Genomic DNA, 17,112 nt, shown 5'->3' on the forward strand with positions numbered 1-17,112 from the left:
TCCTGTAGCTGATTCCTTTGTCCCCTTAACCAGACATCAATATCTTGCCATTGGTTGGGGGTGAACTGGATGCAAACCAGACACTAATCCTTTCTGGTGCAAGAATGGCAATTCAGGCAAAGGTCATGTTCGTCCCAAGCCCTCCCGAGATGGAACATGGAGCCGCTAACGCATTTCAGTTGACTACATGACATGACTGAAAGAAAACTAATTAAGGAACAACTTCTTAACGTAAATTACCAAAATGATGTGAGAAACAGGGAAGGAGAAGTAAACTAACAAAATGTAGAGATACGTAGTTGTACCTTAACAAAGCGCCTCCCCTAGAGGCCCGCGGCTTAAAAAGGTAACAAGAAAATTACCTAATTTAACCCCACCACAAAAAGTAAAGTAAACAAGTGACGAAACTTGAAGAAAATAAACTCAAATACGAGAGAAGGCAATATGAAACAAAAATATCCGAGAGAAAAACGAATTCCTGCATATAGCCTGTGTGTGAGAAGAAGGCAGGAAAACTAGCGTAACTACGGTAAACAATTTGCGGAACTGCTACCCTGCTAGTGCTTACACATAAAAAACAAGGAGAGAAAAGCGCTCCCTAAAATAGCCCCAACAAACCTCCCTAATGCAAGGAAAGGATACTTATCTGGCTGCAAGAACTTCCAAGGTCTCTCTTTACCAATAGATGGAAAAATCTACAAACCTAGGTAACCGTAAACAGACAAATTCCGATCGGAAAATTCCACTTGAAAAATAACAATCCAGACACTTTGGATGGTGGAATGAGAAGGAAGGGCGGTGACCGGTGGAGCCAGTCATAGAGGGCGCACATTGTTAAAAGGCTACCGGGACATTCCAGACACTGTAGAATGTGGACGCTATGGTTGTGGGGAGACAGGTAAGTGAGGAACAAAGTAAATCATGTATTTACTAAAACAGATCCACATTCCATGTACAAGAGTCACACAAACTTTATTACTAAAGTTTCCCATAATTTGATTCCTATCAATTTGTACAGAGGGTCAAGTTTATATGAGTTCACATAGGTCAATTCATATAACAGGACTTATCAATTTAAACTTGAAAAAACATGTGCTTACAAGGATTTAAGATTCCAGAAGGAGAAAACCTTAAATTATGAAATTTAATCCAAGCTTCACTTTTGGAATTGCCATGTATATATATTTGTATACTTTGTCAAATCACCTCCTAACCTACTGTACTGTATAGCCACACAAAGAATTCCTAAAATATAACCACAGCGAAAGCCCTCTCAGTGGTTACTTGCCGTCAAATACATTACGTATGCAGCACAAGAGTACAGTAGTTTGCATGCTAACCCTGGCTGAAGTTCATACTGAATGTACAGTACCTGTACCTAAAGCTAACGTTTGAGCTCCACCTAAAACAGCAAGGAGGTTCTACTGCATATGAGGTATTCAAATCAGCATAACGTTCACATCTTCATGGATGGGTGTTTGAAAATCTTAATCCAATAGCCCGAAGGATGTTTGTACTAGCCCCAATTCTTCAAACTAACGTTAGGCTATGGCTTCCACATATACTATGCACACAAGTAACCTGCTATGAATGTTAATAGGCAATTGAAACCTCAGTACAGTGACATACAAAGAAGACACCTAATATACAAGCAAACAACTCCTCAATAGTGACCCTCTATGACCATTGACCTCCACCAAAAACGATAGGCTTCTTATTCTCAATGTGGTACTTGTACGCATTAAATATGAAGTTGGTCTGACCTTGCCATCTTGAGATATCGTGTCTACAAGCTGGGCGTCACAACGCACTCACACACACACACACATATGCCATTATGAATGAAAAGGTCCCGATTATCATCGAAACCTTATTGACAAGAGTTATGTGTACGCTTTCGAGAGTATACCAACAGTAAGTTAATGGTTACACATTCGTTAAGTTTGAAGGTTGATTTACCTGTAATGCGACTTGTTTGTCATAGCGATGGATTGGTCCTGTAAGATTGAGAACAAAAACATGTGTCATCATCATTACTATCATTACAAACACTGGAGTACAGATTAAAAGCCCCCCCCCCCCCTTAATATACAGATCTTTCGGGTTACGTTATTCACATGTTAGTTGCAGTTTAAAGAAATTTCCAATAATATCCAAAAGCAAATGTTGCATTACAAGCAAGAACGTATGTAATCTCAGAGGAGGGTTCCTTGCTAGGGGTTTAAATCAGTTGAATATGAAGTATAGAGATTCTTAGAATATATTATTCTTAGAATATATGTGGGACAGAATACAAATGTTCGTGGGAATACGCATTATTTACCTTCTTGGCTCCACACAGCTCCTTTGGTTGAGGGTTGGACACCCCGCACAGTCTCTAAACAAAGTTAACTTTCACTTATTATTCAGTGCTCGCAATTACTACTCGAGTATGCGACACCTCATTGTTTCGAAAAATGTTTATTTTCACCTTTGCGTGGCAGGTTAAAAGCTCTATGAGGTAAATATGTATTTCAGTTGCATTACTTCTAAGATTGATTATCTCGACGGCAATTACCCTGTATTTTCATAGTTGTTTTTAGGCCTCGAAACAGAGAGTTCTCTAGGAGCAGAGGCTAGGCTAGTAGATTGTGGTTATAGCAGTGCTCAGGTTACGTTCGCTGTTCCAACGACGGAACAAGTTACTGTATAGGAACTTATTTTACTGCTACTACTGCATGTAACATTTGTAACATAGATTTGATGTTTACTAAGTAATTAATGGGTATCGCGGATGGCAGGGGACCCTCTGGGATATTTATTGTTTGTATATGTTCACATGTTAAAGTTATATTCAGACTGGCAAGCTGGTAAGCTTTGGAGCCTATCGGGTTAAATTACACTTAGGCTGTATGTGTTAGCGACTGTAGAGGTGTTCGCTAATAGCGCCCTCGGATAGTCCTCACCAAAGCATTGTATTAAAATGGCCGCGCCCATGTGTCGTTAAACGTAATTGTTGCACACATAACAGTGTAGGTGTTGGTACCGACTTGTATCCCACTGGACATTAGTTAATTGTTTCAGTAATGTATAGGATGAGTTGAATTAAACCAACTGTTTATTTAATTCTTGAGTTGCCATTTATATTTAGGGAAAATCCCCATATGTTTGGTATTACAGTTGGAAGCAGAGATAAGGGTTATATGAAAGTGAGACCCCCCCCAGTGGTGTTCCATTTTATACAAGGGGTAAACTTCACATGCATTGTTTGTATTTTTCAGTTATCCTTTTGTCCAAGGAACATCACTTACATATGTCTAAGATTAAGTGTTATTGTTCTGCGGCCCGGTCATTTTTAGCTCACTTAGCCAACTTAAAGGAGTTTTCCAATTTTATTCTATTAAATAAAAGGAGTATTACCTATGATTAAAGGTGAGGCTATACTGCTTCTTATTCCTTAAGAAACTATTCTAGTGGTTTTCTTATTTTCTTCTTTCACATTTCGAGCTCGCTAGAGAGGAGCGATTAATATACTGCTTACTACAATACCAATCGTTTGACTCAGTCATTTGTGTCACCCCATCTCCCCCCATGGGCGTCACCACACCGACAACCTCACCACTCCCGCCCGGCTTTACATGTACGTTGTACAGTATTAGTTGTATGGCCATTACATAACACTTGCACAACCTCTAATGTGTGACACATTAACCCGAGAGTATGCATCATTTGAGCATCACACCAAAACACATTAACAACGTTTGGTCTGTGTCACTTTAGTTATTGTATGCATGTTTTTTATACAGGAAATGGGTCACAGCCGCAGTTTTTGAATTATATAAAGTCTACCTTATTCACCATGGTATATAGTTAAACCTTAACTTGTTCAAAAAACTCAGGGCCAGTCAGTCAGTGTACAGTATCGATTCAAATTCAATTAATATGTTATGAATTTATTGTACTTGCTAGGTTTTTATGTTGAATTTTAACTGTTGACCTTAAAAGTTGTTGAAAATCATGGTGTCCTTTATTAATGCAGTAGCCCAATCACTGGTAGGTTCCTTACATCTTACAGATCCAAATCGGGAATGGATTTACTGCCTTGAACTTCTTCAAACTTATAAGGTATGTTTCAATCATATTGATTTATCACAATGAGCACAATGCTTCTAATATCATTAGGAATGTTGCCAAACCACATTTACTTGTTTATTAAAAATAAATCACTGAACCTGAAAATGCAGTTAACAGATTAATGCAGCCTATGCAGGTGTTTGCATCACTATACTAACCTTTGTCATCTTTGCTGAGCTTTTCCACCAGATCAGACATGCCCGGGATTTTGTCTAGAGCTTTTACCAGCTTCACATACCCATCATGAAGTCCCATCACAACTTTAAGAAGTTGTCGATTGGCTCTAACACTTCCTTTGTTGTCTAGCTCGCATTGTATTTGTTCCTATGGATGTAACAATCCAGAAATATTCGAAACAATCATTTAATGATTGTAAGAAAACTTTATGGTGACATTTTATAGATGATTGATTTTGTCTACATTTTACCAAGATTTGCTGGATTTTCACAACTGGTATCAAACATAAACTTCAAATGAACATTTCTCATGATGGATGGTTAGATTAAATTCACCTCACTTATTCATTTAGCTTAGTAACACAATATTTAAATGTATAATATATATAAATATATATATTTATATATACTGTATATTTATTTATATTTATTTGTTTTCATTGAATATTGGAATATATAAGTCAATCTTCTTTTAAGAGGACCTTAATATTGCAGCTGGTCGATCCAACGAACTAAACTTTTATTTCCAACGCAATAATGACTAAGAAAATTCTTGATGAAAAAGGATAGAGCTATCACTTAGGTCATCAGAAAGGAAAGTCTGACACCCTTAAAGTATAGAAACATTTTATGTCTATAAACGTAACGCTCATGTGCAGGAACTTTATCGGATAAGGAGTGCTCTGAATAGTGTGAAGCTCTGAAGATGTGAAGCTTCATATCGAACACATGAGTCGGTGAAGCCTATATTTTCGTATAAAGTAGGGTTCTTACATGCATCACGAAAGAACATTATCTACCCAGGACATTATAAAACTTTGAAATTGGAAAAAGGGTGCGAATATCTTGCGCACCGGTCTGTGATTTTGTACTGATTTTATACTTATGGGCTATGTGGCTATATTAGGTTATTTTAAGGCTAGCCAGCGCGAGAAACACCTGGGGTGGGGATTGCTGTTATATGAAATAGGGGGGGGGGATGAAATCCTATCAATACTAACTGTTACTTATTAACTGTCCTCACAGGTGTTCGAAATCGAAAATGTTACCAGCACTAAAATATTAGTGTACATACCTGTTCGTATTGGGACTTTGAACTGAATAAAGGACATGGTGTTTGGTCATCAGAAGGATGCTTTACGACTTACGTCAAATCTAACTCGGTTCAGTGTAATTGCTACCATCTTACCAATCTCTGTGTGCTTGTGGTGAGTAAAGCCATATAAAATGGTTGCTTAAAGAATGCCTTTTTACTCAATCTTAATTAACTGTGGTATGTTGCAGATTGTGAAGAACATTGTAATCATTTCATGTTGTATTTCTATTTCACTATTATTTTCGATACTTAGAATAAATGAAAGTTAAACGCTCCGAAAACTGTTGTCAAATTTTCCGTAACCCATTTTTGGGTCGCGTCTATGGCAAGCCATATGTGCAAAAACTTGATAAACCGAGTTTATCGCTGTTAAACTCGGTTTATCGAATTATTGCATATGTGGCTTGCCATACACGTCTCATACAGTACAGTAGTTTGCAGACCGCCCGAGTGGGTCAGTTTTTGCTGCATAACTGCAAGATGTGTCAAAGATAAGTGGTGTAAAAATGCTTTTCAGTGCTCTCTTGCTCATAGAAAATGTTTAAGCTGAGTTATAAGAATAAATAAAAGAATATATATTAATATTTAACCGACCTAATTATCACCTTAGCCTTAAAGGAGCATTCCAACAATATATCATGTTTGCAACTGATTTACTTGAAAAATGAAATAGCACTAAGTACTGCTTTATTCTGTTTTTTGGGAATATACAGTAACATGTACCAGAACTAAACTTTTGTCTTAAGTCATAATTGCAGTATATTTTACATCTCATTTACATAAAAAAAAATAACTACCACTGACGCAAAATACAATAAAAAATTACTTCCGGCGATATGTTCTTCAGAATGGATGGGATTTGTTGCTGTCATACATCATTTCACTCCCTTGAATGCGGCTGTTCGTCTGATCCAGTTTTCTCACTTTTTAATGAAATTTAAGATATTTAAATTTCATGAAATCAAGTGGTACATTCTGATGAGACAAATAATAACTAGTAGTTTATTGAACCTTATTCAACATCCAAGTATTTAAGACATAATAATGACAACTGAAAACATGCCAAATTGTTACCTCCATTGGTCCAACAAGGGACTTTGGGTTAACGTTTCGGGCGGATGTATAGTTCTCTAAATGTGCTACTGTTCCTTTAGTTTCCAGACGGGCAGTATATCATTCGATATCTGCACATACATGACATGTGAACTCTTTTCATATGTTCACAGATGTTAACTTTGCTCAATATTTACTTAACATGTTGAATGTTTTTTTTTCTTTAAATGTTACACTATGCTTGTTTATTTCATCTTTTCCATAGCATGAATCACATAGTAAACTCCTTTAACCTCTATTACCCAGGTTGGATGTTTGCTGTCGGCTGTGGGGCTTGCTACAACCATATAATGTTACATAAATATGAGGTATGTGAAGATTGCATGCCATGGCTGATTCATATCCCTATATATATGTATATCATCAGGTATATCAAAAATCCAAAATTTATTGAGTTGACCAGTTACGTGCCAAAGAAGAAAAAAACAACGATTACAGTTATTGGAACATGTGTAAAACCAAACTCTCTGGTAATTTTGACTCTTAAAGATATTGGGGTGATGAAGAGTAGAAACTTGTATACATTAGTGTGTAACATGAGGTACAGTGCAAGACCAATAAAAGAGTTGTATGGTGTAACATTAAGCTGGTGTAATGAGTGGGCAGAGCTACAACACCAGTAGGAAGGTACTGTACTGTAGGATGGTAGGAAGCTACTGTAGCAACAAATATCATTTTACTTCTGAATTTACGGGAAGCAACATGATTCTGTATGATTTCACTCAATATCGCGTACCGGATGTGTTTCATATTCGAACACGCCTTTAGTGTATCGATAGTAGTATCCTAAGTGAATAATTATGTAGTCTTTGATACTATGTATCTGCATAATTTATCTTGCGTTACATATTAATGTTACTATGTTTACAGTGAGACCTGGAACGTACGAGGTTAATCAATTCAAGTCTTGCACAAAACCAGAGTGTTTAGTTTAAGAATGTAAAATGCCCTTGTAAGATGTTTAAGAAGATATTACACTGAAAATTTTACATCTGCTTCGACAGGGTGAAGATTTGATTAATGTCATTTCAAGAAATTATTTTTACTAGTATTATAATTATTACAGTATTATTATATTTATAGTTGTTTATTGGATTGGCGTCCACCTCTGAAGTATGGTTTTGTGCCAGTCATATTTCTAATGTTCCTCTTCAATGGTGTCTGTTACGTCAGAATCTTCCAACGTTTGGTTTGCTCAAAGGAAATGGGATCTTCGAAGACGTCTTGGTGAGTTGCAGGGTTCAGGGTTATGAACTCTATCGCTATTTGGACCCTACTGGGGATGTCTTGGGGCTTCGGCTTTATGAGCTTGGCGTATTTTGAGATAAGTGGATACGAAGGGGTCAGCATATTCGGCATATTATTTGTTTTAACTCTGTCCCTTAAAGGTTTCGTGATTTCCTTCTCTTCTGCGTTGGCAACAAAGAATTCCGCGAGATATGGAGACGCACTTACCTGCGCGTTTGACGCCATGGCAAGCAGACGGCCGAAGTTACCTACCCACTGGGAGTTAATTATTCAGATGTAAAAAGCGCCTTGTTTCTCTGGGCACAGTACTAAACCATCACAAGCCACTTGTGCTACAGTTATTCATAACAGCGTGTGAACACGGTTTTACATCACTTCCTTTTAAATATCGACGTTACATGTCGCGCGGTATATAATATCATGATAGCAATGAGAAGCAGCTTTTGTATATACCTGTGTGGTTATCTTGCCAACTTTGAATGATAGGATGAGCTGTGTGTATCTATATATCTATATATATCTATATATATATATATATATATATATATATATAGATAAATTATAAATCAACACAAACAATGCTTATATGTAACCTGAAAACAGATGCTTTGCCACGGGTAAAAAGAAGGCGAAGTTTATCATTCCAAATTTCTCAATACTTTGATATGAGTATGGAGAAGATTGAAAACATATCCCCCAAGACTTAACATCCAGCCCACCCGGCAAATTAACCACCAGCACAATTATATTTTGTCAAAGAGCCAAAATTTCTTGGACTGCTGAATTAACATCGACGTAAGACTACATGATACTTTCACAGCAGCTGTACAAATGCAAACTATTTTGTCTACATGTTGTTATTGTTGGTAAGTGATAGGGCCTTACCCTATAAGCAAACCACATATATCTGGTGGTTATTGGGAAAAAATTAACTTTATTTGCTTCAATTTAACTCAACATTTTCCTTGAAATATATATCCTTTTCTTTAGCTATTTCCCAAGATGACTTTGAAATGTTATCTAAATACAGTCGTATCCAACTCATGGTGTAAATCACTAGCTTTACCGGCTTTAAGGTTGTGTCTGGTAAAAATGTGCAGCAGATCTGAACATTCTAGGTACTGATTAACCACTGCTTTACCTAGTCATAGTTTTCTTATTGTAATTGCTTTCATTGCTCTCTATGGTGTTTGACCTATCATTTGTTAAGCATTTCCTTTCTTGTTCTATAAGCTGTTTCAGTTTGCTTTTGAGACCACATTTCTTTCATAATATAAATTATAACATTCAGTTTAGTCAGAAATAAAGTACAGATACGGTACATCTTGTTGTCTTCTTGTTTGTTTGTGTGCCGCGTGCATGTGTGTGTATATGGATGGTTAGAGCACAGGTCTGGGCCTCGGTGTGTGGTCGATAGCACAAGTCCACGAAACAGGACGACGGCCTAGCAGTCGGCCGACGGCGACCGTAGAGAATCCGATGCACGTGCATAGATACCGTTCGATGTTCCCAAGTCCATGAGACAGGGCAAAGGCAGAGCCTCTGGTACGGTGTGCATAGATTCGAGCTCATACAGTATATATATATATATATATATATATATATATATATATATATATATATATATATATATATATATATATATATATATATATATATATATATATATATATATATATATATATATATATAACATTCAATATGTAACAGTCAATTGGAAATGTAAACATCAATCACACTTGAGGTACAGAACCTTAAGTGAGATTCTTGAAATGGACGAACATTGCAACTGACCGGGCAATGTGAGATATAACCTTGTAAATCATGCAATTGGTACTCACCTCTGGAGCTCCATGTAGTTCGATCAATCTGTCTACCACATCCATAGTTGGGATTCTCTGCACGAGGTCTGCCCGGTGTCTGCTGAGATGACTACGTTGTCTTTCAAGTAATGTGTTTACGTTGTGTTTTTTATATTTATTTTCACTGCTTTCAGCGGCTTCTCTGTTGGGTTAAAGGAAACGAAAGATATCATCTTAACATGTTTGCACCATAAAATGTAATATCTGAGTTAATGTTTGAAAATTCAACACATGTTCAAACCGATGAGCTAAACCGCAAAGAAGACCAACTTGATTTGGAAGATGGGTACATCAAAAGATCAATTTAGAATGGCTTTATAGATAAGACTGCCATGTAAAAGAAATATACTAATATTCAATTTATTATAATTCAATGACAAGCTATAAAGCAATACTGTACAGTATATCGGTGGCTGAAATCGGTTGCTTAAGAACATTGCTAGGTGCCTGCCTCATTGTCAGGTCAAAATCACAACCCCTATAAGAGTTTGCAAAGCAAAGATTTAAATTAGAAATTAAAATTTGGTGATATTTTTCTAATAGTACTGTATCTGACTACAGCAGAGTAAATATCAACATAAATGGCAATTCAATTAAGAATCATGACTGTTTTCTAATATGTCTAAATCACTCTTTCACAAAATAACAAAATAAAAGGATTCATGCAAAACTAAACGTACTGTACAGGACATCCTCAGCTAATAATTGTGTCGCATTTCAAGAATACCTCAACAAGAAGAGTGTAATTCAATCTTTTGTACATTTTCATGATGATGTTACAGCTCGTCTATTCTGTAATCCTCTCCTTGAAGATATAAGTGATTAGCCAGTAAAAATTAATTATATATTGCAGTATATCGGACAAGTCACACATCCACTTATGTACTGATGTTAGATGAAGACAACACTAATAAATATTTTAGTTCAATCTCATATCACAGCTTCCGTTCTTTATGGAACTTGTACTTTTTACGAATACTACCGTCACTTAATTTGAATTACCTAGAATGGTCTACATGTATGAAATAATTTCACTCTTCAAAATACAAAATGGCGTCCCTGTAGAAAATTCAAACACTTTCTTTACTGTTGTGCAGACTAAAAGATAGGCTGTAAAACATATGAATGCAGATGATTAGCCAATGAAAATTAATTATATATTGCAGTATATATATCAAGTCACACATTCACATATATGTTAGACGAAGACAACACTTATAAATATTTAGTCTTTGATCTCACATCGAAGCTTCCGTGTACAGTATATATGGAACTTGTATATTTCATACGATGTAAGTTTAGACTTGCAAACTACATAAAGGAAAACTCTGGTGACAGACTATTTGACCAACAAAAAAATCCAAACAAACTTTACACTTTTATTTAACCTAATTGTATTATACAGTACAGTACTCATAGAACATGAGATAAGTTTATTTGAATGGAGTGAATTTTGGCTGACTTTCAAACCCTCTATCTTTAATTCTTGGAATGGCTTACAGTAGATGGAATTAAATGTCACCATGCAAGTGTAAATAAGCGATTGTAAAGATTGATTAGTTAAAGACTTCAGGAGAAGTCTGCGTTTCAGGTGGAAAGAGTGTAAATAAGTGTGGTGTGAGAGAACTTTCTTGTGTTTGAAAATGTTTGGCAGAGCTTATGAATGAGGGAGTGAATACGGATGGTTGACCGGTCAACACTTGTGAGCGAGTGAGTACGTTTGAGTTATATGTGTATGTGTGAAGTGAGCTTGTGACTTGTAAGTAAATTATATTTTATATTTAGTTTGCTCCAGTTAATTGGTATTAAATTAATTAAGTTTACCGTTAATCTTTTATTCCTGCGTTATCTTTACAACTTCTCTCCCCTGAGTCATCATACTTTTGGGAGGGCACGCCAGTACAGAAAACCCCTAAACTTACACATGGCAAACAGCTTGACTGATATAACAATCTTCTCATCCATGGGTTTTTCTCTACAGTATGTTACACGTGGAATGTTTGCCTAGTTTTCAAACATCTCTGTATTTAATAAAAGTTTTGAAAACGCAACTTTCATGTACAGATATTATATTTCTCTGTAAATAAGTAAGCTAAAAATTATATCGAAAATCATTGCATATCCAGCAGAATTGATGTGATGAAAGTCACTCATTCTGCTCTTTGGCAGATGCATTCACAAAATACCACCACCACCAAACCAAAGGGAAAAGACAAGGAAAGACAATCATATCTATTAAAAATATGAATAATTCATATTTTTTAATATATATGATTGTCTTTCCTTGTCTTTTGATTAAATGATTAAAGTTTGGTCCAGAGTACTAAGAAGATTTCCAACTTTTTATTTTATAATAAGGAACGAATTTCAGACACTGAATCTGATCATGTTGCTCATGGTAAAATGTGCACTGTAATAGTCTGGAATAACATTTACTTTCCTCTTACACTCCTTATCCTGAGTGGTTCGGTTAGAGGAAAATTATGGTTATCGATCATATGTAATAAAATTTGGTTAGTATATATGAAGGCAAAACTCTATTTTGCAAAAGTGAATTTACTGTAGACACTGTACTAAATCTACACATAGCATACATGTACATGCATATGGGACTATTAGTCTGCCACTGTGCGACAATGGCGATCACTTCGTCTTTCCCATATTCTGTGGCTTTATAGTAGAGGCCTATTGTTATGTTAAACTGATGACGTTGTATTATGTGAACAATATGAGTATTCGTGTGCAATTAACAGTATGTAAACAGTTTTGTGTGGCAGATACAAATAATCTCTGTTCAAGTGTAGCAAAGCATGCGATGCCCCCTTATTGTAGAAGGTCCTTTCAGGATATTTATAGTCTTCCACAAATTCCCGAAAATGTTGCGCAACTTTGGAACTTCGTCATATTCCTTAGTTTTTTTACTTAGTGTTAAGAAATTATTACCACTATGTTTGATTATGATTTGTCATGAACATTTACGTTTCAATATCCCTTGGCAAGTTTACAGGTATGAAAGAAGGCTTTACGTAGCCTATTTAATGCAATGTTGTTTTTATTTGATGCCATCTTATATATAAACAATTTTTACGAATACTACCGTCACTTAATTGGATACCTACAATGGTCTACATGTTTGAAATAATGTCACTCTTCAAAATGCAAAATGGCGTCCCTATAGAAAATTCAAACACTTTCTTTACTGTTGTGCAGACTATAAGATAGGATGTAAAACATATGGATTCAGATTAGCCAGTAAAAAATAATTATATATTGCAGTATATCTGACAAGCCACACATTCACTTATGTATTGACTACACGAAGACAACACTAATAAATATTTTAGTCTTTGATCTCACATCTCTGTATTTAAAATTTTATGCAAAACGCAACTTGCATGTACAGATATTATATTTCTCTGTTAATAATTTAGCTAAAACTTATATCGAAAATCAAAACATATCCAGCAGAATTGATGTGGTGAAGTCATTCATTCTGCTTTTTGGCAGATTCATTCACAAAAATACCACCACCAGACAATCATATGTATTACAAAATATGAATTACTATGAGAATTAAAGTTTGGTCCAGAGTAATAGACTAGGAACATTTCCAACGTTTTATTTCAAATAAGGAACGAATTACAGCCGCTGAATCTGATCATGTTGCCCATAATAAATGTGCACTGTAATAGTCTGGAATAACCTTTACTTTCCCCTTACACTCCTAATCCTGGGTGGTTCGGTTAGAGGAAAACGATGGTTATCGATCATATGTAATAAAATTTGGTTAGTAGCCTATATATGAAGGCAAAACTCTATTTTGCAAAAGTGAATTTACTGTAGACACTGTACTAAACCTTCACATAGCATACATGTACATGCATATATGGGACTATAACTCTGCCACTGTGCGACAATGGCGATCACTTCGTCTTTCCCATATTCTGTGGCTTTGTAGTAGAGGCCTGTTGTTATGTTAAACTGATGTATAATGTGAACACTATGAGTACTCGTGTGAAATTTACAGTTTACACAGGTTTGTGTGGCAGGTACAAGTATTTTTTGTTCAAGTCTAACACAGCATGCGATGCCACCTACATGTTTGAAATAATGTCACTCTTCAAAATACAAAATGGCGTCCCAATGACGATCACTTCCTCTTTCCTATATTCTGTGGGTCTACGGTATTGGTATGTAATAACTGCCATTTGCTACACTTCGCGCTAACCAATGGGGATTGGTGCTACGCTTAGGTAGTGTCCTGATGGTCCCTTTTGGCAGATGGCCCACCAAATAATTTTGCTTTAATGAAAACGCTCTGGTTATACGCACATCATAATCATCTCTATGTAACATTTATAGTAGGCCTTATATTTAATAATTCGTGGTATTTATCAAGTGCCGCTCTATGGATTACACAGCTACGGCCAAGAAGCAATGAAAACCAAGGAACAGAAATTTTATTGATAAAAAAAAAATGAAAATGTTCAATAAATAACGCTGACAAATGGATTTTAAAAGGTCTAAACTTACTTCTTAACAGTATTCGCCATAGCTAGTTCGTTTGTGAAACGCGTCACAGACAATATCTTGCTTGATAGTGTAGTGTACTGATACTGAAAGAGCGCCATCAATTTTAAATAGGGAGAAAAAGAATAGCAGAGTGTCGTGTCAACTTTATTTGGGCAACTTGCTCTTCCTTACTTTTTATCATGATCTAGTCGATCCACGGCCACAGATCCGACAATGGCGACGAGGATAAGTCATAATTGACATTAGTTGTATCAAAACGTGAAATGTCGGTAAATATAGACATAAAAATAGCTGTCTTCGATGTAACAGGTGACGTCACAACCTTAGGCCCAAGGTGGTCGAGATGGACACGTGCATTTCAGTACTACATTGTAGGAAGGGGAGTTAGCGATACCAAACAGAAAAAGGCATTGTTACTACATTCAGCGGGAACGCCAGTGCAAGAAATTTGTGAGACACTTCGACATTCAGAAGGTACTTTTGAGTGGGGGGGGGCTAAAGACTGATGGCCGGCCTGGGGAAGGCGTCTAAGGGGAATTTTTTTTTTTTTTTTTTTTGCATTTCCAGGTGGCCTCAGATGCAATTTGGTGCTCCAAATGAGACTTTTTTTCTCATTTGGATATGAAAAAGGGGTTTTCTGACTTGCACGGTTCCTACGCCCTTGCACTCAGAGATCCACGACCTCCTACAGCCGCAGGTGAGACAGATAGCACCGATGAGTACGAAAAAGCATTGCGTACACTAGACAGCTATTTCAAGCGGAAGGTTAACATACCTTATGAAAGACATATGTTTCGCCAAATAGCACAAGAGAGTAACGAAACAATTGATTAATATGTAGCGAGACTAACAGGGAGAGCAGAAAACTGTAATTTTGATATTTTTTTCAGAAAGAATCAGGAATCAAGTGATATACAAATGTATGTCAACAGAACTTCGAAGGAAATTATTAGTTCAAGGGTCAGCATAAACCCTCACTGAGTTACATAAAATTGCAAGATCAATGGAGGTAGTTGATTTTCAGATCAAACGAATGGAACTTGGTAGCCAAGAAAATGGGACATAGGCCACAACAGTGAACAGAGGGAATGACGGACAGACATTAAGTAAGACTGCAAATCGATATAACAAAGATAAGGGACAGAACATTAGGTCCAGTACAAACCGTAGGCCAAGGTCTAATTATAAACAAAGTGACAATGATTCAAAGATCTGTTTTCGTTGTGGAAAAGAAGGACACATAGCTAGCGGGTTTCGGTTGTTCTCTGCACATGTTACTTTCTGCACATTACTTTTATTTCCAAATAACAAAAAAAATCTTGTGCGGAAAACAACTTTTCTTTTTTAACTTACCTGTACACTATATTTTTCCTCAATTTTAGGATACCAAATTCAGGATGATGAAAATAACATGAGAAAATATCAAACAAACGTCGATAAGGATGGTTAGACTGAGTTCATGTCAGAACAGTTAAGCTATTTATCATTTACAGGAGGCTTGGGGTGTTTAGGGATTACTTAAAAAAGTATGAGGCATAATATTTTTTTTCAGACTGGCTCACTCCATGGGGCACAGTGAATCATTAGAAAAGAAAACAAAGAACAACTTAGCTAACTAATTTGCATATATCAAAAGATCGACAAGCAAATTAGAAAGCTCAAGGTGATTTGATTGTTATTGTTATTTATGTAAACTATATTAGTAACGTAATTCCTAACGATAATCTGAGGTTCTTTGCTGACGACACCAACGTGCTTGTCCATGACACAAATTGTGTAAGACCTCAGTCCAAGGCCAAATCGACTTTAGGGAAACTAAAATATTAGTTTGACGCAAACAAACTTACACTCCACCTTGGCATAACCAACTACACAGTATTTCACTGTAGAGAGCATGATATACTATGCACTAGTCTACTCTAGAATATCCTACGATGTGGAAACGTATGGTATGACCAATATTTCCGTTCTAAAGCCTTTACAAGTTCTACAAAATATAATTCTAGAAACGATCACGTTCAACCACTGGCGTTTTCCTACTAATACTCTGCACAGTACTCTTGGTGTCCTCAAAGTCAACGATGTTCATATTTTCAAAATGTGTTCTTTTGCTTACAAATACGTTAACAATGCACTGCCTCGTGTCTTTCGAAATATTGTACACCCAAGATTTGGGTCAGATATCCCAAACGTCACGAGAACAAATATACTATTCTCTGTCACTAGACACCGCTCTAAACATGGAAAGTTTCTGCTAAACAATTACTGTTATAAAATGTAGAATAATCTCTCAACTGGTATTAGACATTCGAAATCATTTGCTTCATTTAAGTATAAACTAAAGAGTTATCTAACTTCCAAGTACCGTGATTGATATGATTGTCAAGTTCGTTTTGTACATTTTGTTTTTCTTTGCTATTTTGTTCTGTTATTTTCTTTCTTTTTCTTTAGGGTTAATAGCTTTGATTGTTTGTTGCTGTTGAAGCACTTGAAGATCAGATCAAGCTTAGCATACCACTGTTAGAGTAAGTACCATCATTGATATAATAAGTACTGTACAGGATCACACTCTGTAGTAGATGGGTTTTCTTTTTTGTTTCTGTATGTGCAAACAAGAATTCATTCTTTCCCCACAGTACGTGATGGTAAATTATGGGTTTCTTATTTTCATGTCCCTCACTTTACTGGCATCATAACGTTCCAATTTTATAATAGACACTACAGTACAAAACATTTATTCATAAAGAGGAAAGACAAGTTTGATGTAAACTGACAAATCCAACCATATCATCAAGGAGAAAAGCAAGGATGAGATTTTGAAATGAAAATATTTGGTAATCAAGATAGTTGCTAAATAAAGACATCCCAGATCCCGCTTGAATTTCTATTTCACCAGATGTTATCCTCTTTGTTCCATTTTCTGAAGTAAGAAAGAGTTTATTCCCCAAAATTTAAGTCTTCCCGTTAAACA

General features: G+C 36.0%; 2 protein-coding genes across 10 annotated transcripts in view; one reads left to right on the forward strand and one right to left on the reverse strand.

Annotated features, from left to right (window-relative positions):
- The window catches only part of LOC139970852 (small subunit processome component 20 homolog), a 175,865-nt gene that overhangs the window by 26,924 nt on the left and 131,829 nt on the right, over positions 1-17,112 (forward strand). The window contains exons 7-10 of one of the 6 annotated variants that reach the window (XM_071976943.1): positions 4,055-4,104; positions 5,316-5,497; positions 6,745-6,806; positions 7,887-8,264. The exons of 3 other annotated variants lie outside the window; for them this stretch is intronic. The gene's annotated coding sequence lies outside the window, so the exon portion shown is untranslated. Of the gene's footprint in view, positions 1-4,054; positions 4,105-5,315; positions 5,498-6,744; positions 8,265-17,112 lie in introns of those variants that run through there. 2 more of the 6 variants (XM_071976931.1, XM_071976936.1) reach the window with 2 other exon arrangements.
- LOC139970765 (uncharacterized) overlaps positions 1-17,112 on the reverse strand; it is a 151,619-nt gene that overhangs the window by 14,223 nt on the left and 120,284 nt on the right. The window contains exons 1-4 of one of the 4 annotated variants that reach the window (XM_071976790.1): positions 14,142-14,171; positions 9,588-9,750; positions 4,272-4,437; positions 1,960-1,997 (exon numbers count right to left, since the gene is read on the reverse strand). The exons of the other annotated variants lie outside the window; for them this stretch is intronic. Coding sequence (XP_071832891.1) covers positions 1,960-1,997; positions 4,272-4,437; positions 9,588-9,750; positions 14,142-14,161 — 387 coding nt within the window. The 5' untranslated portion in view covers positions 14,162-14,171. Of the gene's footprint in view, positions 1-1,959; positions 1,998-4,271; positions 4,438-9,587; positions 9,751-14,141; positions 14,172-17,112 lie in introns of those variants that run through there. 4 annotated transcript variants of the gene reach the window in all.

The sequence above is a fragment of the Apostichopus japonicus genome, chromosome 1, assembly GCF_037975245.1.
Source record: "Apostichopus japonicus isolate 1M-3 chromosome 1, ASM3797524v1, whole genome shotgun sequence".
Lineage (NCBI taxonomy): Eukaryota > Metazoa > Echinodermata > Holothuroidea > Aspidochirotida > Stichopodidae > Apostichopus > Apostichopus japonicus.